Consider the following 16,861-nt stretch of genomic DNA (forward strand, 5'->3'; position numbering starts at 1 on the left):
GACAGTTAAAAAATTAAAGGGAAAAAAACCCACGTGATGCAAAGGCAACCACTCACCACCTCCCATAAGCAGACCAATGCCCAGCCAGTCTCCAAGCAACAGCTACTTTGCAAAGACTACCCCCCCCCAGTTTTATTGCTGAGCATGGCATTATAGGGCACCGAGTATCCCTCTGGTCAACTGAGGTCAGCCATCCTGGCTGTGTCCACCCCCAGCCTCTTGCCCACCCCCAGCCTACTTGCTGGAAGGGCAGAGTGAGAAACAGAGAAAGCCATGACAACTGTGCGAGCACTTTTCAGCAACAGCTGAAACACTGGTGTTTTATTAACACTGCTTCAGTCACAAACCAAAAACACTACACCACATGGGCTGCTATGAAGAAAATTTACTCCATTCCAGCCAGACCCAGTACACTGTATTTGCAATACCACTGTCCAAGTGGGTAACCTCAAATCAAAAGGGATTAAGCCAGGCATTAGCATTCTGGATGACAGAGGAAACTGCGGGGAGCTGGTGGGTCTGTTACCCTGAAAAGGAACCTCTCAGGCTCAGAGGAGCAGCGACCTGTCTGCTGAGAGAATATACAACACATCTAAAGACACTGTACAGTTTGTTATGATGCATCATGATGTAAAATGACCATGTGCCTCTGGAAAGAAAGATTTGCCACTGTGGTTTGTTGAGAGGTAAAGTGCCAAGTAAAAATTAGCAGAGATAGCAGCTGTCTACCAATAAGCGTTCTCATTATTCGTGTGTCAACAGTCATCCCAACAAATTCCACCATCTATAATAGCGTGAGCTTCAACTTCCAACCATTCACTTTGTGAGCCACGTATTTAAAAAAGGATCGAGCCATCCATGGAATCAGTTTTCTAAAGAATCAGTTCTCTTGCAGATTTCTAGACCAGTTCCTTGGTCACTGAGATCAGGGAAAAGAGACACCTCCACACCTCAGAACTAAGCAATGTTTTCTCTGCATCTTCCAACAGTATTTGCTGACAAGAGAGTGCATTTTAGTCTGTCGCCATACTATTTTCTGTGTATTATTTCAGCTATTTTTACTGTGGCAGGAAGAACAAGTGTTTCTTAAATGGTATGTGGCTTTTTGTCTTTCACTACTAAGAAAGAAACCTAAAAAGAGGCATCTAAATATTCATCATTAAGTTTAGTGAAATTTTGTACAGTACTTTTGTAAAATATTGAGTATTGTATGACTTTAAACATTGCTAAAAAACTGTAGAAGTTTTTCTTCACTTTCTGGATGCTTAGTTTTTAAATGTCTTACTAATTATGATGGCTTCATATTATCATTAGCTAATATCTCAAAGCATGTGGGGTGAGGTTCATCGTTAACAATAGCAGACGTAAACTATTTTTCATATATTTCATATATTTCATATTTCAAATAGCCTTGACAATTTAAAATTTTTCTGGCAGACTTCTTGTCAGATCTGATTAGATTGGCACTGGTTTTACCTTGTAATGCGACTGATGAAGAGCTCGTACTAGGAGTGGAAGTGCTTGCCATTTTTGTGTTGTTCCCTTGTGCTTGCATTGTTAGTATTACCTTCAACCTGTAGTTTCTTTGCGCGAATCTTTTTAAGCCACTTGACCATTTTGTGAGGGTTACTTTAGTTAAAACTAGATAATACAATCCGTAAATCCACTTAAGCAGGCACACATAAACTGCAATACTTCGCAATACGCTGAAACTAAAGGAACGGGTGAGGGTGCCAATGGCAACCTCGTTGTAGAGCACCCTCTCTTCCCCCAGAGACTCCTCGTGAACTGTATGTGACATAGGACACTGACATACAGACCGAGTAAGGGTGCCAGTGTCAAGAAATACATTAAATATTAGTAAAGCTTAATTTCTTTCTCATTTTTAGATTAAAAAAAAAATAGAAATAGACGTTCTAAAATTTTCATCATGCACCCCAGTGGATTGTCTTGTGCACCCCACTTTGGAGACCACTGCCCCAGAGCAGACCAGTGAACTACCTGCAGGAAAGGAGCACAGATGGAAAACTAACCTGACTTCAAGCTCACTCTGGGGCCCACTCTAACCAGCCAGATGCAGCCAGTATCTTTTCATTATGATATTCTTATAATTTATTGTTAGGGTACCTTAAATGAAACAGGTAAGACTTATTTCTTACTTATAAAGGTCAGGCTGAGGTTGTTCACATTCAATGGTAGCATGTAGCGCATCAATTTCCTGTTCATTGTGAAATGCCTTTGTATCTTGAACAGCATAGTAAGTCTGCAATGAATAAAAAGGTGTAAATAAAATTAAAAAAGGACAGATATACAAGAAATTAATCTGCACGTATACTTCAGTTCACCATGAAATAGATTTACTAACTTTTACATAAGAGCTCATAGTTCAACTAAGATGCACCTTTAAACACTCTTAATTGGTCCTCGTCTTACATTATATGCAAGTACCTGGCAGTGTACTCACAAATCAGATCACTGTGAAAGCAGTTAAGTACAAAAAAGTTCGTGCATTATCTCTGTAATCTGCCTATCCTGGACACAGACAAAATCACAAATAAATAAGTTTCAAAACTTTCCATAAAATAATGATATTTTAAGAGAAATGAAGTCAACTGGTAGAAACGTAAGTTATGCAAGTTAGTGCGTCTGCTCACACATATAAGCATGAAATCGTATTGTGATCTGTGTAAAAAATTAAATGCAAACTTTGCCTTAAAAAGAAAATGTAGAACGTTTAATTACTTTATGACTGGATTCACCATCCAAACTAGCTGTTGTAACAAAACATGTTCCATCTCCTCTACTACTTGATAGAAATATTAAGTCACATGGGAATGTTTCATCTTCTTTTACCATTACAATATCTCCAACCTAAGGAAAAAGCACAACAAAATAAAATGCATTTATCATTTATGTAGCAGCCCAAATTTCAGATTTCAAACCCAAAACCTAGGTTCACTCAAATATCTTGAAAATTCATCAATTTTTATTCACACTAGGATTTTACCACAGCAGTAAAGAACTACAGAAATATCTCTGAAAAACTGAATTAGAACTTGTGGAATGACTGACGTCTACTGTGTACTACCTTTCCTCTCAGGATAACCATTTTGCAAGTACTGTCTTATTAAGTTTTGCAACATTATTTGAGAGATAGAAAATACTATCCTTTTTTTAAGACTAAAGACAACAAAACATTGTTTCAAAAACAGCTGGAGATGTGAGCTACTCTCATTGGCTCTTGAGGATAAGCATCTAGCTCTGAATATTATAATTAGAGATAGCCGAAAAAGCTAAGAATTCCAACTCTGCCAATGAAAACAAGATACGTTTTCAGCAGAATTTATGACTAGAAGTCCATCCTATTTTTATCCATGTTTAAAGGTGAGCAGATCAATTTTTATTCACGCAAACATAGGTAGTATCTTACAGCATGTTAGAGTGTCACAGAACAGCCAACCAACTATAAATTCTAAATATTACTGTAAACCATTCATTTGAGGAAAACAGCCTTTGATACATTTTTGCAGGTAATCTTTCACAAAGGAATATAAAAAATTAACAAATGACAAAGATATACTACATGTTTTAAGAATATCAAAGTTTCAATAAAAATCCCATCAAAATATGTAATTTTTGCAATTTTTCATGTGGCTCAACATCTGCTCAATGTACTTTTATGTCATAATTCATTCTCATAAGATTCAACTTAATCATTGTTCTCGTGATACACTTACAAAGCTAAATTACAATATCCTTAGCAATTGGCAGGAGTCAGTTAATTCTAGTTAAGCAAAATAGTCTGATAACAATCAGCAGTAATAACATCTAAAAATAAAATTGTGACAGCTTAGGTAAGATTTACTAACATGTATTGATGACAGCTTAGGTTAAGATTTACTAACATGTATTGAAGAACTAGGATGTTGATAATAAATGAGATTTAACTTCTTGTAGACATGAAAAAGGCTTTTTTTTTTTAACCAATAGCAATGAAAAACTGCAGACTGTACATATGGGCATAGGAGAATGCAAGGTGCTAAGCATACCTGCAACAATCAGGTATGAAAATTAACAGAAACTTCAATAAGAAATTTTCCATCTTTTGTGTAAATGATGGCATCTCTTTGAAAATCACAACTTCTAGTGCAGCAGTAGAGCTGTACGGTTTACTGATTTTCTGTCTCTGAACAAAAATTAGAGACATATTAAAACAGCATAATGACAATTGGCTACTCCATTTCCAGGGGGAAAAAAAGCTGCACTTTTAACCAATCATAAAAAGTTTTGGGCTGTTCAAATTTAGGAAGGGATTAATTTCCTCATGTACTTCCTTTTGATTAAATGACTTCTCACGTATCATTCTGCAGACCCAGGGAAGTGAAGATGTGTCGTGAGACAGTGAAGGGGTAGGTTTGGAACCGAGGGCAGTGAATGTCTTGGCTGGAGCCAGCCTGAACAATACAGAGCCTACATCCCGAAGAGCAGTGGGCCCTGACAGATCAGACTACTGCTCAAGTTGCCTTATTCTTCCAAGATGTGTCTTCAAAAGAACCTGCCTTTTTGCCACAAAATCATTAATTATGAAAGACGGTGACATGATGAATTATAATAAAGCCCTCAAAGTGAGAACTTTACCAAAACCAGACAAAACACTGTTAGGGAATTATCTTGAATAAACTGTTAGGTGACAGAGAATCCACCTATTCTTAGAACAAACCGTAAGAACACCACGTAACTATTTTGATTTTACTAGCTCTCTTTACCACTGAAAACAACATTAATTTAATGATCAGCTACCTAAACCACAGCGATATTACTGCAAGTTTAATCATCTCTACAGATACCATAAAAGGAAAAGTCAGAATTCTTCAGAACATTGAATCTGGCCAGAGAGAAAGTTGGGAGGTCAGTTTAGCGAACAAAACCCCTCCTGACAGTGAAGTGTCACTACAAGAACAAGCATGAGAAAAAATGCCCACTGTGTCTAGAGTTTTTTAAGTTGCCACTGAAAACATTTACACATCAGAAAGTGAGTTTTTAGGTCCAACTCAAAGACAAAAGAGTCCTCTTACTTTTGATTTTCACAGATCATAGTGCTGAATGATCCTTATTATCTATTAATTAATCTAGCAAGATTCTCTCTGTAAGCCATGGCATACAAGTCACCCTGCAAAGCCATGAGCAATCTACAATACAACAGCCTATTAAAACAGAATAATCTAAACAATTTGCAAAATAAAAAAAGGCAGGAATAAGAAAAAAAAGAAAAAACCAAAGCAATTAAAAATACAAGCAAAGAGCATCATCTTCATAAAATCTAAAAGATGTTCTGACAACATTTGCCACTCTGTCAGCTAAAGATGCAGAAGACAGAGCCAGGCTCTTCAGTGGTGCCCAGTGACAGAAGAAATGGGCATGACCTGAAACATGGGAGGGTCCATCTCATTTTCACTGTGAGGGTGAGTGAACACTGACACAGGTTGCCCAGGGAGGTTGTGGAGTCTCCCTCCTTGGCGATATTCAAAACCTGCCTGGACATGGTCCTGAGCAACCAGCTCTCGGTGGCCCTGCCTGAGCTGGGGGGTTGGACCAGATGCCGTCCAGAGGTGCCTGCCAACATCAACCAGTCTGCGATTCTGTGAAAAAGAAACCTCGTCTTTTAGCAATTCTCCTTTCCCTTTCTTTAATCAAACGTCCACAGGCTTTAGGTGCAGAAGGGTCTACCTTCATATGATCTAGTCTGTTTTCTTGCATAATACAGGTCAGAGTATTTTACCCATTTAGCCATACATACAGATATCCCTTTCCATGCAAATATTTCCTATGCCTGGCTCTCCTGTCATTTAGTTGCTCAAAATACAATCTCTGAAAGGCAAAGAACAGGGGAGAAATTGAGAAAACATGGGCAATAGATTAATTAATGGAATACAAATTCCAGTTACGTGGTACTTGATTATTTTTATTTGGAATATTTAACTGTTTAATTACACACATGGAACACTCAGCATGTGATGTCTTAATTTTTTTTATTACCGGGAAGCCCTAGGCAGAAGCTATCACACTAAAAGGGAAGGTCACAGCAGAAAGGCTGTGAACACTGTAGAGCCATTTATGCCCAAGCAAGGCAGAGCAGAAAAAGATATCACTAACAAAGATATTAGAAATAAGGAAATTCCAACCAAATATCTATCAAATTTGCTGAGTTCTAAACAGAATAATGATGAAAAGTTAATCCCCTCACATTAAAAAAAAAAAAAAAAAAAAGCAGCAGCAATTAATTTCTGAAATTAACCTTCAAAATACCAGGAAGGGAATATAGCAGCATTCAGAAGGCCAATGAAGAGGCTGTGATTTGGTGGGCAATGAAGAAAGTATTCTGAATGTGTTGTGTGTATATATATATATCTATGTATTGTATACATAGGACAAGTCGGTAGTGTTGACTATCATAATCAGGCTTACATAAATTATTAATGTGCACAACGACAGAGGACCGAAAATGGAGAAAAGACAAAAGACAAATCATGAGTGAAATTCCAAGTTAAAAAATGGAAAATGAAAGAAACAGTTATAAGAGGAGTTAATAAAGCAAAGATAAAGCAGAAACATATCTAGCTTCTAAAAATATTTTATTCAGAGGCATTGAATTAAAAATTAGTATATTGTAGGTCTAATCTCCATTAAATGTAATAAATGCTACATCATCATCACGCTACATTTCTGTATAATTTGTTTTACAAGAAGTGTGAAGTAAAGCCTGACTCCTAAAATCTGTTAAGTCATAGTTACTTACTCTCAATTTTCGGCTTTGCTTTCTAACCAGTTTACCATGTTGAATGAAATGAACAGGGCATTGGTTCATTGCATTGTCAGCTTTATGTCGAAGCCAATCTTCATAACCCTAGAAAACAGTGAAATGGAATGACGCAGTGATGCACATTTGGCTATAAAGACACAGAACAGCTCTAGCTTGCAACACAAATTTTAAGAATTATCCCTGATCAAGATAAGGAAAAAAAAAGAAAAACATTCTCACTAGAACAAATGAAATTGTGATACACGTCAGTAATACAGTCATGTTGGACATATATGAAAAAGAGCATTCACGGTTACAATTAGTCAACTAAATTATATACTTTAATGAAGACATTTTGATGAATAGGGATGTTTACGATATGTAGAATAATTTCTGGTGTTTAAGTGATCATCTCTTGCTCATGCTCTATTGACTCTTGAGTAAGTGCAAAGTACTTATAGCAGCGGTTGCTGAGAAGATAAAGGCGTAGAAAATATATTTTGGAAGACTGGGACTCCATATCGAAAGATGATAAAGTGACAACATGACTGAAGGTGGTCATATCTCCTGATTGTCATACAATTATGTCTATCTTTTCAACCCTATATACAATATATATATAGTCCAGAAGAATTTTGTTTCAAGAGACTTTGCAGAGGAACCTATTTTGATTGCTCAATTATCCTCTGAACTTGTGTTTTATACAAACAGACAAAGTAAAGGACAGGGAACCTGCAACTTTCCGTTCAAAAGCTCCTGCTGTGGGATAAAGATTGGGACTGACAAAGACACCAGTGGTTAAGAGATGGAAAATATCACTTGTATTCCATAGCATTTTTACATCTAACTCTCTTGAGCGCATTTGAAAACTCAGTGTAGAACAAAAGCATCACTGCCTTGGATGCTCTCGGAGATAATCTGGAAACTCATGGAGTCTTTATAACTTTAGTGTAATATACACCAGTTGTCGGGAGAAAGACTTGGGGAGATAAGAGAGAACTGCAGCCCTAGGCACAGCATGTCATAATCCAGGCCTTGATAGACCACTACCAAACTACAGTAAGACTCTACAAGTGTAACATTTAAAATCTTAAGAGTGGGAAAGCCACACCTAAAATACTAGCTATCGTATGTATCGCAACTTTTGCTCACCAGCAAGAGCTGAATTCTAGTATAGAATATACTCAATTGTGTATAGTTAGCACTGTAAAGAAATGGAAACACAGCTCTTCGTAGTTTCTTTGAAAACTAATGAAGGAAAAGTCTGCATTTAGCATAAAGACTGTGAAGGTAATCAGTTACCCTATTAAGGGACAATAAAAATTACCCTCTGGTACAGGGTCTGGCTGGGACGGAGTTAACGTTCTTCACAGCAGCCCATATGCTGCCGTGCTTTGTACTTGGGGCTAAAACAGTGTTGGTTACATCCCAGTGTTTTGGCTATTGCTGAACAGTGCTTGTACAGCATCAAGGCTTTCTCTCCAACCTCCCTCCCACGCCAAAAAACGGCCAGTAGGCTGGAAGTGGGCAAGAGGCTGGGAGGGGACATTGCCTGGATGGTAGACCCAAAGTGACCAAGAGGATATTCCACACCGTATGACATTGTGCTCAGCCAGAAAAGCGCAGGGAAAGCAGGCAGAAGGGGTTGGTTTGTGGCAATGGCATTTGTCCTCCTAAGCAAGTGTTACATGTGCCTTCCAGGAAGTGGCTGGACATCTGCCTGCCAATGGGAAGCAGTGAATGAATCCCTTATTTTGCCTGGCTTGTGCGCGTAGCTGTTGCTTTCCCTATCAAAGAGTCACTAACAAGACACACGAGTCTTTTCACCTTCCCTCTATATCCTCCCCATTCCACAGCAGAGAAGAGTGAGCAAGAGGCTGGGTGGGTGTTTGGCTGCTGGCCAGGGTCAACCCACCAAACCCTCATTTTTGTTAGTCATTGTTTTAATCATCATAGTCCATCATAGGTACATAAGAAATACAGACACAAGTTTTGAGCTAAAATGAGGACCACTCTGACCTAGAAACTTTCTTGATGTTTAACTACCTCATGGAACTTTTTTCCCAAAAGACAGAACATTTTTTCTGAAGCATGACGTGAGAGATCTTTCTTATGCCCATGAAAAGGGCTAACTCCTTTGAGTGGCCCAGCAAAAGATGCTGAACGTCAAGCTGCTTGCACAAATTTTCCTTTCACATTCACATCCCGTTCACTGAAATGAAGAAAAAAAATGGCTGGTGTCTGGATCCAGAGATACAGTGAAGACTGAACCATGAAAGGGAACTCACTGTGCCACTGAGCTCTTACCCTAATAGCTGTCCTGCAGGAACAATGATCGTTAAATTGGATTGAAGGCAAAAAGCCAAACACATAGCAGAACCACTGTAAAGACCATTATTTGCGACTATTACTTCAGGAGCTCAGATTTTTAGAAACTACTCTGTGGCTATGGTGAGATGGTACAGTAAATGCAGAAGAGTGTTGTAGGCACTGAATGCAAAGTACTGCTTATAAACTCACTTGTTAGTTCAAATTTAGTAAAATTTTCTAGGAATTAACTTTGCAGTAACAAGGTTTATGCCAGATCAGGTATCCTCTGTCCTCCTGCAGCTGGCCTGAAACTCACAAAGTCAACAAATTCAGCCCTGGCTAAATCAACAGAAGGGCAATCATAAGCTCACTCCTGATCCAGACCAAATTTGTAATACCAGAAGCTCCGATAACACACAGATCTGATAACAATATCCCCATATGAATTAAAACATTCTACACTCATCTGAGATTCCACTAATTTCAATAAGATCCCATACACATTTAAGTGCTCATGTCAACTGTAGCACTGCAGCATTAGAGCAGCAGGTGAAAAATTACCTTAATCTTTTCCTTTTGGTAGTACTAACTTGAAAGTGAAATAGCAAACCTGTACAATTCCATACCTGTATTATGCCATTCTATTTCAACAGAAGAACTTTAATTAGGAACTTTTATACCCAGTGATGTGGCAAGAACTGATTTAAAAAAAATACTTCCATTTCATGGATTCATTTTCACATTAAAAATGAGAGAATACTGTCTGTTCAAAACTAATCGGTAGAAAGCACCGCAGCTATCATTATGAACTGCGGAGCATAATCAACATATACTGAAGACTTGAACCGAAATAATTTTTATTATCTGTTCATACTGTAAAGGCTAAGAAAATCTCAAAGGTAAGAGCAGATTTATAAGCTTTTGTAGTTCTTATTAATTTTCAGTCATTATGGAAAAACATAATAGGGTGTGGACAGTTATTTAGAAACAAACAAAAAGTCAAAGTGTGCTGAGTAAACACAAGAATGTAAATGGTTCCTTAGAACACAAGGACATCAAAATTATAAAATAATTTAGAAGATTGTGTTGAATTAGCGAGACATCATCATGTAGCAACCAATTCTACTTAAACTACAGAAACAAAAATAAAATTACTCTGTCAAAGTTCATTGCAATCATTCTTCAGGCACTGCCCTAAGACAGTCTAAAACAAAAAGGCAGGGAAAATTGAAATGCAAAACAATAATAATGTTCTTTTTAGTTATACTTTTGCTCACTGAACTACTCACCTGTTTGATAGCTGTTACGGTGATGACAAATAAAAGCGGAAGCCCACTTGTAACTGGACTCGTAGGTGTATCAATAATTAACTGCAACAAAAGGGACAAAGATTTTCTGGTTATATTTTTGCGAATATAAGCAGTCAATTTTTCAAGCAAGATGTTTCAAGTAATCTTTTCAGCAATATGTTACAAAGCACCAAGGAACTTTAATAAAAAAGAACAGTACTTTAATACAAACTTTGGAAAATAACTATATGCTATAATAAGATACAATACTAGATTTAAATCACAGTATCATTCAGATGTTAATACCTAGTAAAAATATTTGCTTGCCAGAGTTTAAGTAAGTACCAGACTGGAAAGCTGCAGCTTTGGAGGTAAAATTACTGAGCAGCGTTAGAAATCAGCATAGTGCTATTTTCACATGTTATACAATACAGCAGTTCTTATGCATGCAAGGAGTAAATCCTGAAATACTGAGCTGTGGCATCTGCAATTATAAGAGGTAGACTCCATAGAGGGAGTTCCGATAATAACAAAACCGCTCTGGGAACCTGCACAGCTTTTCTTTCTGCACAATCTGGTGTACAAAGTAATACAGCTTTTTACTTAACTTACTAAGATTTTTATTGTTTAACACATTAAAATGATAGCAAAACATTCAGAATGAAGACACCTAGAAAGCAGCAAACTAGTTATCTGAGGTAGTAATTACAAAAACAAATATTTATGTACGACCCTAAGCAAGCACTGTATAAGCATGTATATTCTGGTTTACTCTACAGGAGCAGTTGGAAAATTTCTGCCAAGGCATCATTGTTATAAAAACTACAATATTTAGCAAAGCTATTAAAAGTTTATCGTCTACCTAATTTATAACAATGGTTTTACTGATCTGGATGTTTGTTTATTACAAAATAAGAATAAAAAATGACACTCATTCTTTTCAATTTTATCAAGAGATGTCTTGCCATCAAACCAGTGATGGTGTCAATTTCTCTGTAGGTTAGATTCACATCTACAACCTGAAAATGAAATAAAACTCCTTTTGTCACATCATGAATGTAAAAGGCTATCCAAGCTCAACCATTTACCTCCCCAGTCTTCAAAACCAGTGGTTTTTTTAAACCTTTTTCAACTCCTTGGTTTCTTAGGAAGAGTCCAGAAATTTATTAAAAAATGGGGATAGCTTACCTGAACAAGGAAAATTATAAGAAAATAGAAGTTAGCTATTCTTCTGAATTGCTCAAACAAATTTTTCGGTACAAAGTTCCAAAACGTGTACTGAAAACAAATGCACAGATGATCAGTGTTTGTGAGAGAAGTATTATTCACATTCTATGTTCTAAAATCAAACAAATTCATAATTCACAATTCAAGATTAAACAAAAAATAGTAGTATTTCTGTAATTTTGTTTAATAATTTACTGAAATGAAATCTTAAATTGGCAATCATGTATTCTTGGAATCATATCAATTGCCTCAGGATTTTCTGAACTGTGATAATATTGGTACTAGGGACTGAAATCATTTTTGACTAGCAACAATACTCATTCAGAGATTTAGTTATAGAACAGTTCAGTTAAATCAAAGCATTTTAAAAACATCCTAGTCACTTCTAACACCATTTTTAATTCACTTCCATTTTGCACACATGACTTGAGGAGGTAGGTGGCACTCTGAGAGTTAACTATTCAGTCATAGCAAGTTGACCAAATAAAAGTTGTCAGCCCCTCTTCTCTTCCTTGGCTGGGACACAAGCATACTCCTCAAAATAAACTACAGCACTGAATAAGAATATGTGGCTGCATATTTCTCTACTGATCTTACAAATTATCTAAAATTTAATAAAATTATGTAAGAAACAGTATATAAAAGTGCAAACAGAAAATGCAAAAACTTCAAAGGAAAAAAACAATCATATAAAAGAGAGAGAAAGAGGACCTTGTCATCTAGTCCCTTCCTCTGCCATGCATCAATTTCAAATATACTCTTTTTACACAGCTCATTCTGTACATCCAAAAAAATTTGCAAGGATTGCTTATTGGAACGCATGTAAAAATGTCAGCTAAAACTGTGAAAAGGTGTGAGAAATGGCTTGAGAAAACGAACATTGTATCATCTTATTATCTAAATTATCATTTGACACATAATGACAACTCCAATGTACTTTCATTTAAAAGGAGAGGGGTTAAGAAGCTCCTCCTAATTATTTGCTCTACTACAAGTGTGCCTTGTCTCTTGGCAGATTGCACTGATACTTGCTGATACGCAAATTATGCCACGAGTTATATACCTTCCGAATTTGGCCCCGAAAGCAAAGACAGCCAGAGCTCTAGAAGGAAAATACCTCTATTCCACCTGCAGATGAAAAGGATCCCCAAGAAGCATGCCTTAGTTCTACATGAAACCACTACTATGCAGAGTCATCTTTTTACTTGTTTGGGGTTAAAGCCTAGACATGTGTAGGACATAGGAATGGAATGTTCTTTTTCTATCATGTGCCAAAAAATCAGTATCTATTCTAAATATGCCCTAAGTAAACACTTATCCTGTTTAATATTTACTTCAATATTAAATCACCTGTGAGCAAGCCAAAACTCAGGCAGGCATACATGCAACAGCTGGAAAGTCAAGTGCTCTCATCTTGTAATCAGAATACTTTTCATCAGACTGGAATGCTGCTTGCACTGCCCACTATCCAGCTACTTGCTTCAGAATTCCAAAACAGAACTAGTAAGACTTGATTATTTTTCCTTGCACAAGTCCCAATCATTCAAAGCTGCTGTTGTGATATGTGACAATACAGATTCTATTCTAGAATCATTAAGGTTGGGAAAGACCTCTAAGATCATCTTACTATCATTCTATGATAGTAAGTTTTTATTTTCATCATTAACTTTGATTATCAAGCAAATTATCTCTGTTTTCTAATCTCATGCATTTATTTCTTTATGAATCTCTGCCTGCTGAGAAGGAAAACTGAATAAAGGTTTCAGTGAAAAACTTGTGTTTACATTTTTCTGTTTAGCTCTTTTGACAGAACAAGTGTTTTTTCCATGTTAAAGGGGTTTTTTGACCGTTAAATTCTCATGATTTATACAAGTTCCCCCAAAGACCATTCATAAAATAGAAGTGTAATCTCTTAAGCAATAACTTCCTGTTTAAATCTCCTAGACTGTTATTTGACTAAACATGTGGCAACAGCATACTGTTGTCAGACTAGATATTTAAAACACCTGATTGAAGAAGTCAAGTAAATTAGTTAAACAACAACCTGTAAAAAGATTGAATGTTCATCTTTACCCTTAGTATCTGATCCTCCTCATATTCCAACCTTAGTTGGCTGCTTTCCCTGTGAAGCAGTGGTCTTCCCTGCAGCTCCACCTTTGGTCAGAAACTCTTACCTGAATAAATTTGAACAGCCTGGGAGCAGATCACTTTCATGGTCTGAGAGGTGTTACTTAAAATGGATGCTTCTTTAACACAGAGAACTTCTTAAAACTTTATTTTCAATCAACCTGACAGACTTTTGGCATGTTATTACACTGCGTTTCAGACATACAAAGTACATCTTTATTCTGCCCATTCTTCTTCAAAGGAGAAGTAACAATTTTTGAAGGAGTTTAGGCAGGGAAGACAGACCACTAAGATGTCTACACAGACCTCCCCCTGCCCCAGCCTTCAGTAGCTCACAACAGTATCTACAAATGGATGATTAACATTTAACCACCATAATCACTCCCAGGAGAAACAACAGGGAGTTGTCTGATTTATTTCGTGACTACATTCAAGGCAGTTTCTCTACCCTAGTTAGGCAGGAACAAAATAAAAATCTTTGAAGAAAAGACATTAAAAATGAAGATATTAAATACATCAGATTCCTGTGCCCAGATAGAGAGTTAATACCATCTCTCTTCTTCAGATAATCTCTAGTCATGCTCTTTGTAAACTCTGAAAAGCAGTTTATGTATATTTAACTACCTTTTTTCACTATAACTCACTTGAAGGAAATAAGGTTATCCAAATAGTTACATACTTGAAGCTTTTAAGTTGGGGAAGGCTTAACTGATCTTTTTCAATTGCTGCAAAAGACTTAGAGGCCAGAGCACTTACACGCCTTTTGCACACAGGAGATAATGTCAGCCAGCAAGTAGTAGAGTTACATATTCATCCAAGAGATGAACACATTGTGCGAACAGATGCATCTGAAGCACTGTGCAAGGAACTGTAAAATCAGTCTGTCTAAAGTCAAAACAGCATAACTCAAGTAGATTTTCTTCCCATTTATAATCGTAATAGCACCTGCAGTGCTGGTGTATTTCTGTAATCATGCGCTTGGACTACTTATGTACACCTCCGCAGTATTCCCGCTCATGCCCCTGCTCCATCTCACCAACTCCTGTATCCTCTTTGCTAATGCCATGTTGCTTCCAGCTCCAACACCTCCTTGTTAGAGCCAGTCCCATGAATTCAAAAATATAAAATAGGGTCATCTTAACAATGGTTTAATTTTTTTTTTTTTTTTTTTTTAAATACTGTATTTTGACTTTTTCATTTGATAACTGTATGTCAGAATTTTGGCTCACATTTCAAGCTTCTCTTTCCATCCTAAGAGGTAGGTATTTTCTTAAGTAAAAGGAGAGTTTCTTAAGTAATCACTTGACATCAAAAGCTGGAGCCCTAAGAAAAAAGCACTCCATACTGCATTATTGAGTTCTGTCAACACCTCAGTTTCTTACAGCTTACTTGTTTTAAATAGTCACCATCTCTTCTAACCTGCTCTGATTTCACTCCTTTCCCAGTGTTTCTCATAAATGCTTAAAACTATTCTGACAAAAGTATCTACTATGTTGCTTCAGCCCCGGTTTGTAGACTTCTCGCTACGCTGATTCTCATTGCTTCTGCAAAGTAGAATGCATCTTGAGGATAATAAATTCAGGGAAGAACAGATAAAAGCTGAACAAGAATCTCACAGTCAATTCTTTAAGTTTTTCAATGTTTTTCTTTTAACAGATCAAGACACGTACACAAAACTTGAACATGTCCATAGTGACTTCAGTATTTTTAACATACAGATTTTTATAGTACCTATCAATTATCTAGAGACAATACATTCTTAAAGCTGCCAGCTTAACAACTGGACTGTAAGTATATGAATATATGTGTATATGTATGAACATAACATTTTTATATATAATAAATTGCATATTATTATGCTATTAAAACAACATAAGTATTACAGAGTTATCCCCCTTCAACAGAACAGCTGAAAAAGGTCTGATCAGAGGTTTGACAACTTCTTTAAGATTAGTTTTATTTCTAAAAATGTTACTTTTTTTTTTAAACACAATTTGTGAAAGTCCAGTAGAGCAGAGAACTGGCAGAGAAACTATAGTAAAGAGTGTGAAAAACGGAAACCAATAATTAGCTGAAATCCTAAGAACTGAGTCAAGAGCATGGCTTGTCTATCTCAAGTGACTTGCTTATAACCACATAGGAAGTTTGTAGCAGAACTGATCTATGATCTACCATGTATTAAATCAGTCTCAACTCTCTAACTTCTTCAAGCAAAAAACCACAGACTTCTGTGCTTATATACAACTCAATAAAATTGGAATAGTAATATGCACAAAATTTTGAAAAGCACTTTGCAATGTTTAGGACAATTCAGAATGAACGTAGAAATACACAATTAACTATATTTTAATGAAAGTATTAACATACACGCCACCTGCAGAGTGTTTTTCACTCCACTGAGGGAAAGACTCATGTTTCTCCACACCACGTGATGGTCATGGGTGGAGACCATCTCACATCACATGGGTCATGGTAAGCTCTGTTCCATGTAGGGCTTTCGCATGTGACTAAGAGCCACCTGTACACTACAGAGAGTGCAAAAATGAAACTGATTTGGGAAATAAGTTCAAATGGTGCCTACACATTTGAATGAACAAGCATACAGATTGTGTCATAGGGTTCCTTAAAAATAGTTGCTGGTAAAACAGGATTTCTATGACAAAGAAACATATCATAGAATCATAGAATAGTTTGGGTTGGAAGGGACCTCTAAAGGTCATCTAGTCCAACCCCCCTGCTGTGGGCAGGGACATCTTCAACTAGATCAGGTTGCTCAGAGCCCCGTCCAGCCTGAGCTTGAACGTTTCCAGGGATGGGGCATCCGCTACCTTTCTCAGCAATCTGTGCAAGTGTTTCACCACCCTCAGCGTAAACAATTTCTTCCTTCTATCTCGTCTAAATCTACCCCCCTTTAGTTTAAAGCCATTCCCCCTTGTCATGTCGCAACAGGCCCTGCTAAAAAGTTTGCCGCCATCTTTTTTATAAGCCCCCTTTAGGTACTGGTAGGCTGCAATAAGGTCTCCCCGAAGCCTTCTCTTCTCTAGGCTGAACAACCCCAACTCTCTCGGCCTTTCTTCATAGGAGAGGTGTTCCATCCCCCAGATCATTT

General features: G+C 36.9%; 1 protein-coding gene across 1 annotated transcript in view; it reads right to left on the minus strand.

Annotated features, from left to right (window-relative positions):
• Positions 1 to 16,861, minus strand: part of ATP11A (ATPase, class VI, type 11A) — a 143,340-nt gene that overhangs the window by 45,353 nt on the left and 81,126 nt on the right. The window contains exons 3-7 of the mRNA XM_009326312.1: positions 11,587 to 11,676; positions 10,399 to 10,479; positions 6,797 to 6,904; positions 2,743 to 2,871; positions 2,160 to 2,263 (exon numbers count right to left, since the gene is read on the minus strand). Of these exons, the coding sequence (XP_009324587.1) occupies positions 2,160 to 2,263; positions 2,743 to 2,871; positions 6,797 to 6,904; positions 10,399 to 10,479; positions 11,587 to 11,676 (512 nt within the window). The remainder of the gene's footprint in view (positions 1 to 2,159; positions 2,264 to 2,742; positions 2,872 to 6,796; positions 6,905 to 10,398; positions 10,480 to 11,586; positions 11,677 to 16,861) is intronic.

The sequence above is a fragment of the Pygoscelis adeliae genome, unplaced genomic scaffold, assembly GCF_000699105.1.
Source record: "Pygoscelis adeliae isolate BGI_AS28 unplaced genomic scaffold, ASM69910v1 Scaffold156, whole genome shotgun sequence".
Lineage (NCBI taxonomy): Eukaryota > Metazoa > Chordata > Aves > Sphenisciformes > Spheniscidae > Pygoscelis > Pygoscelis adeliae.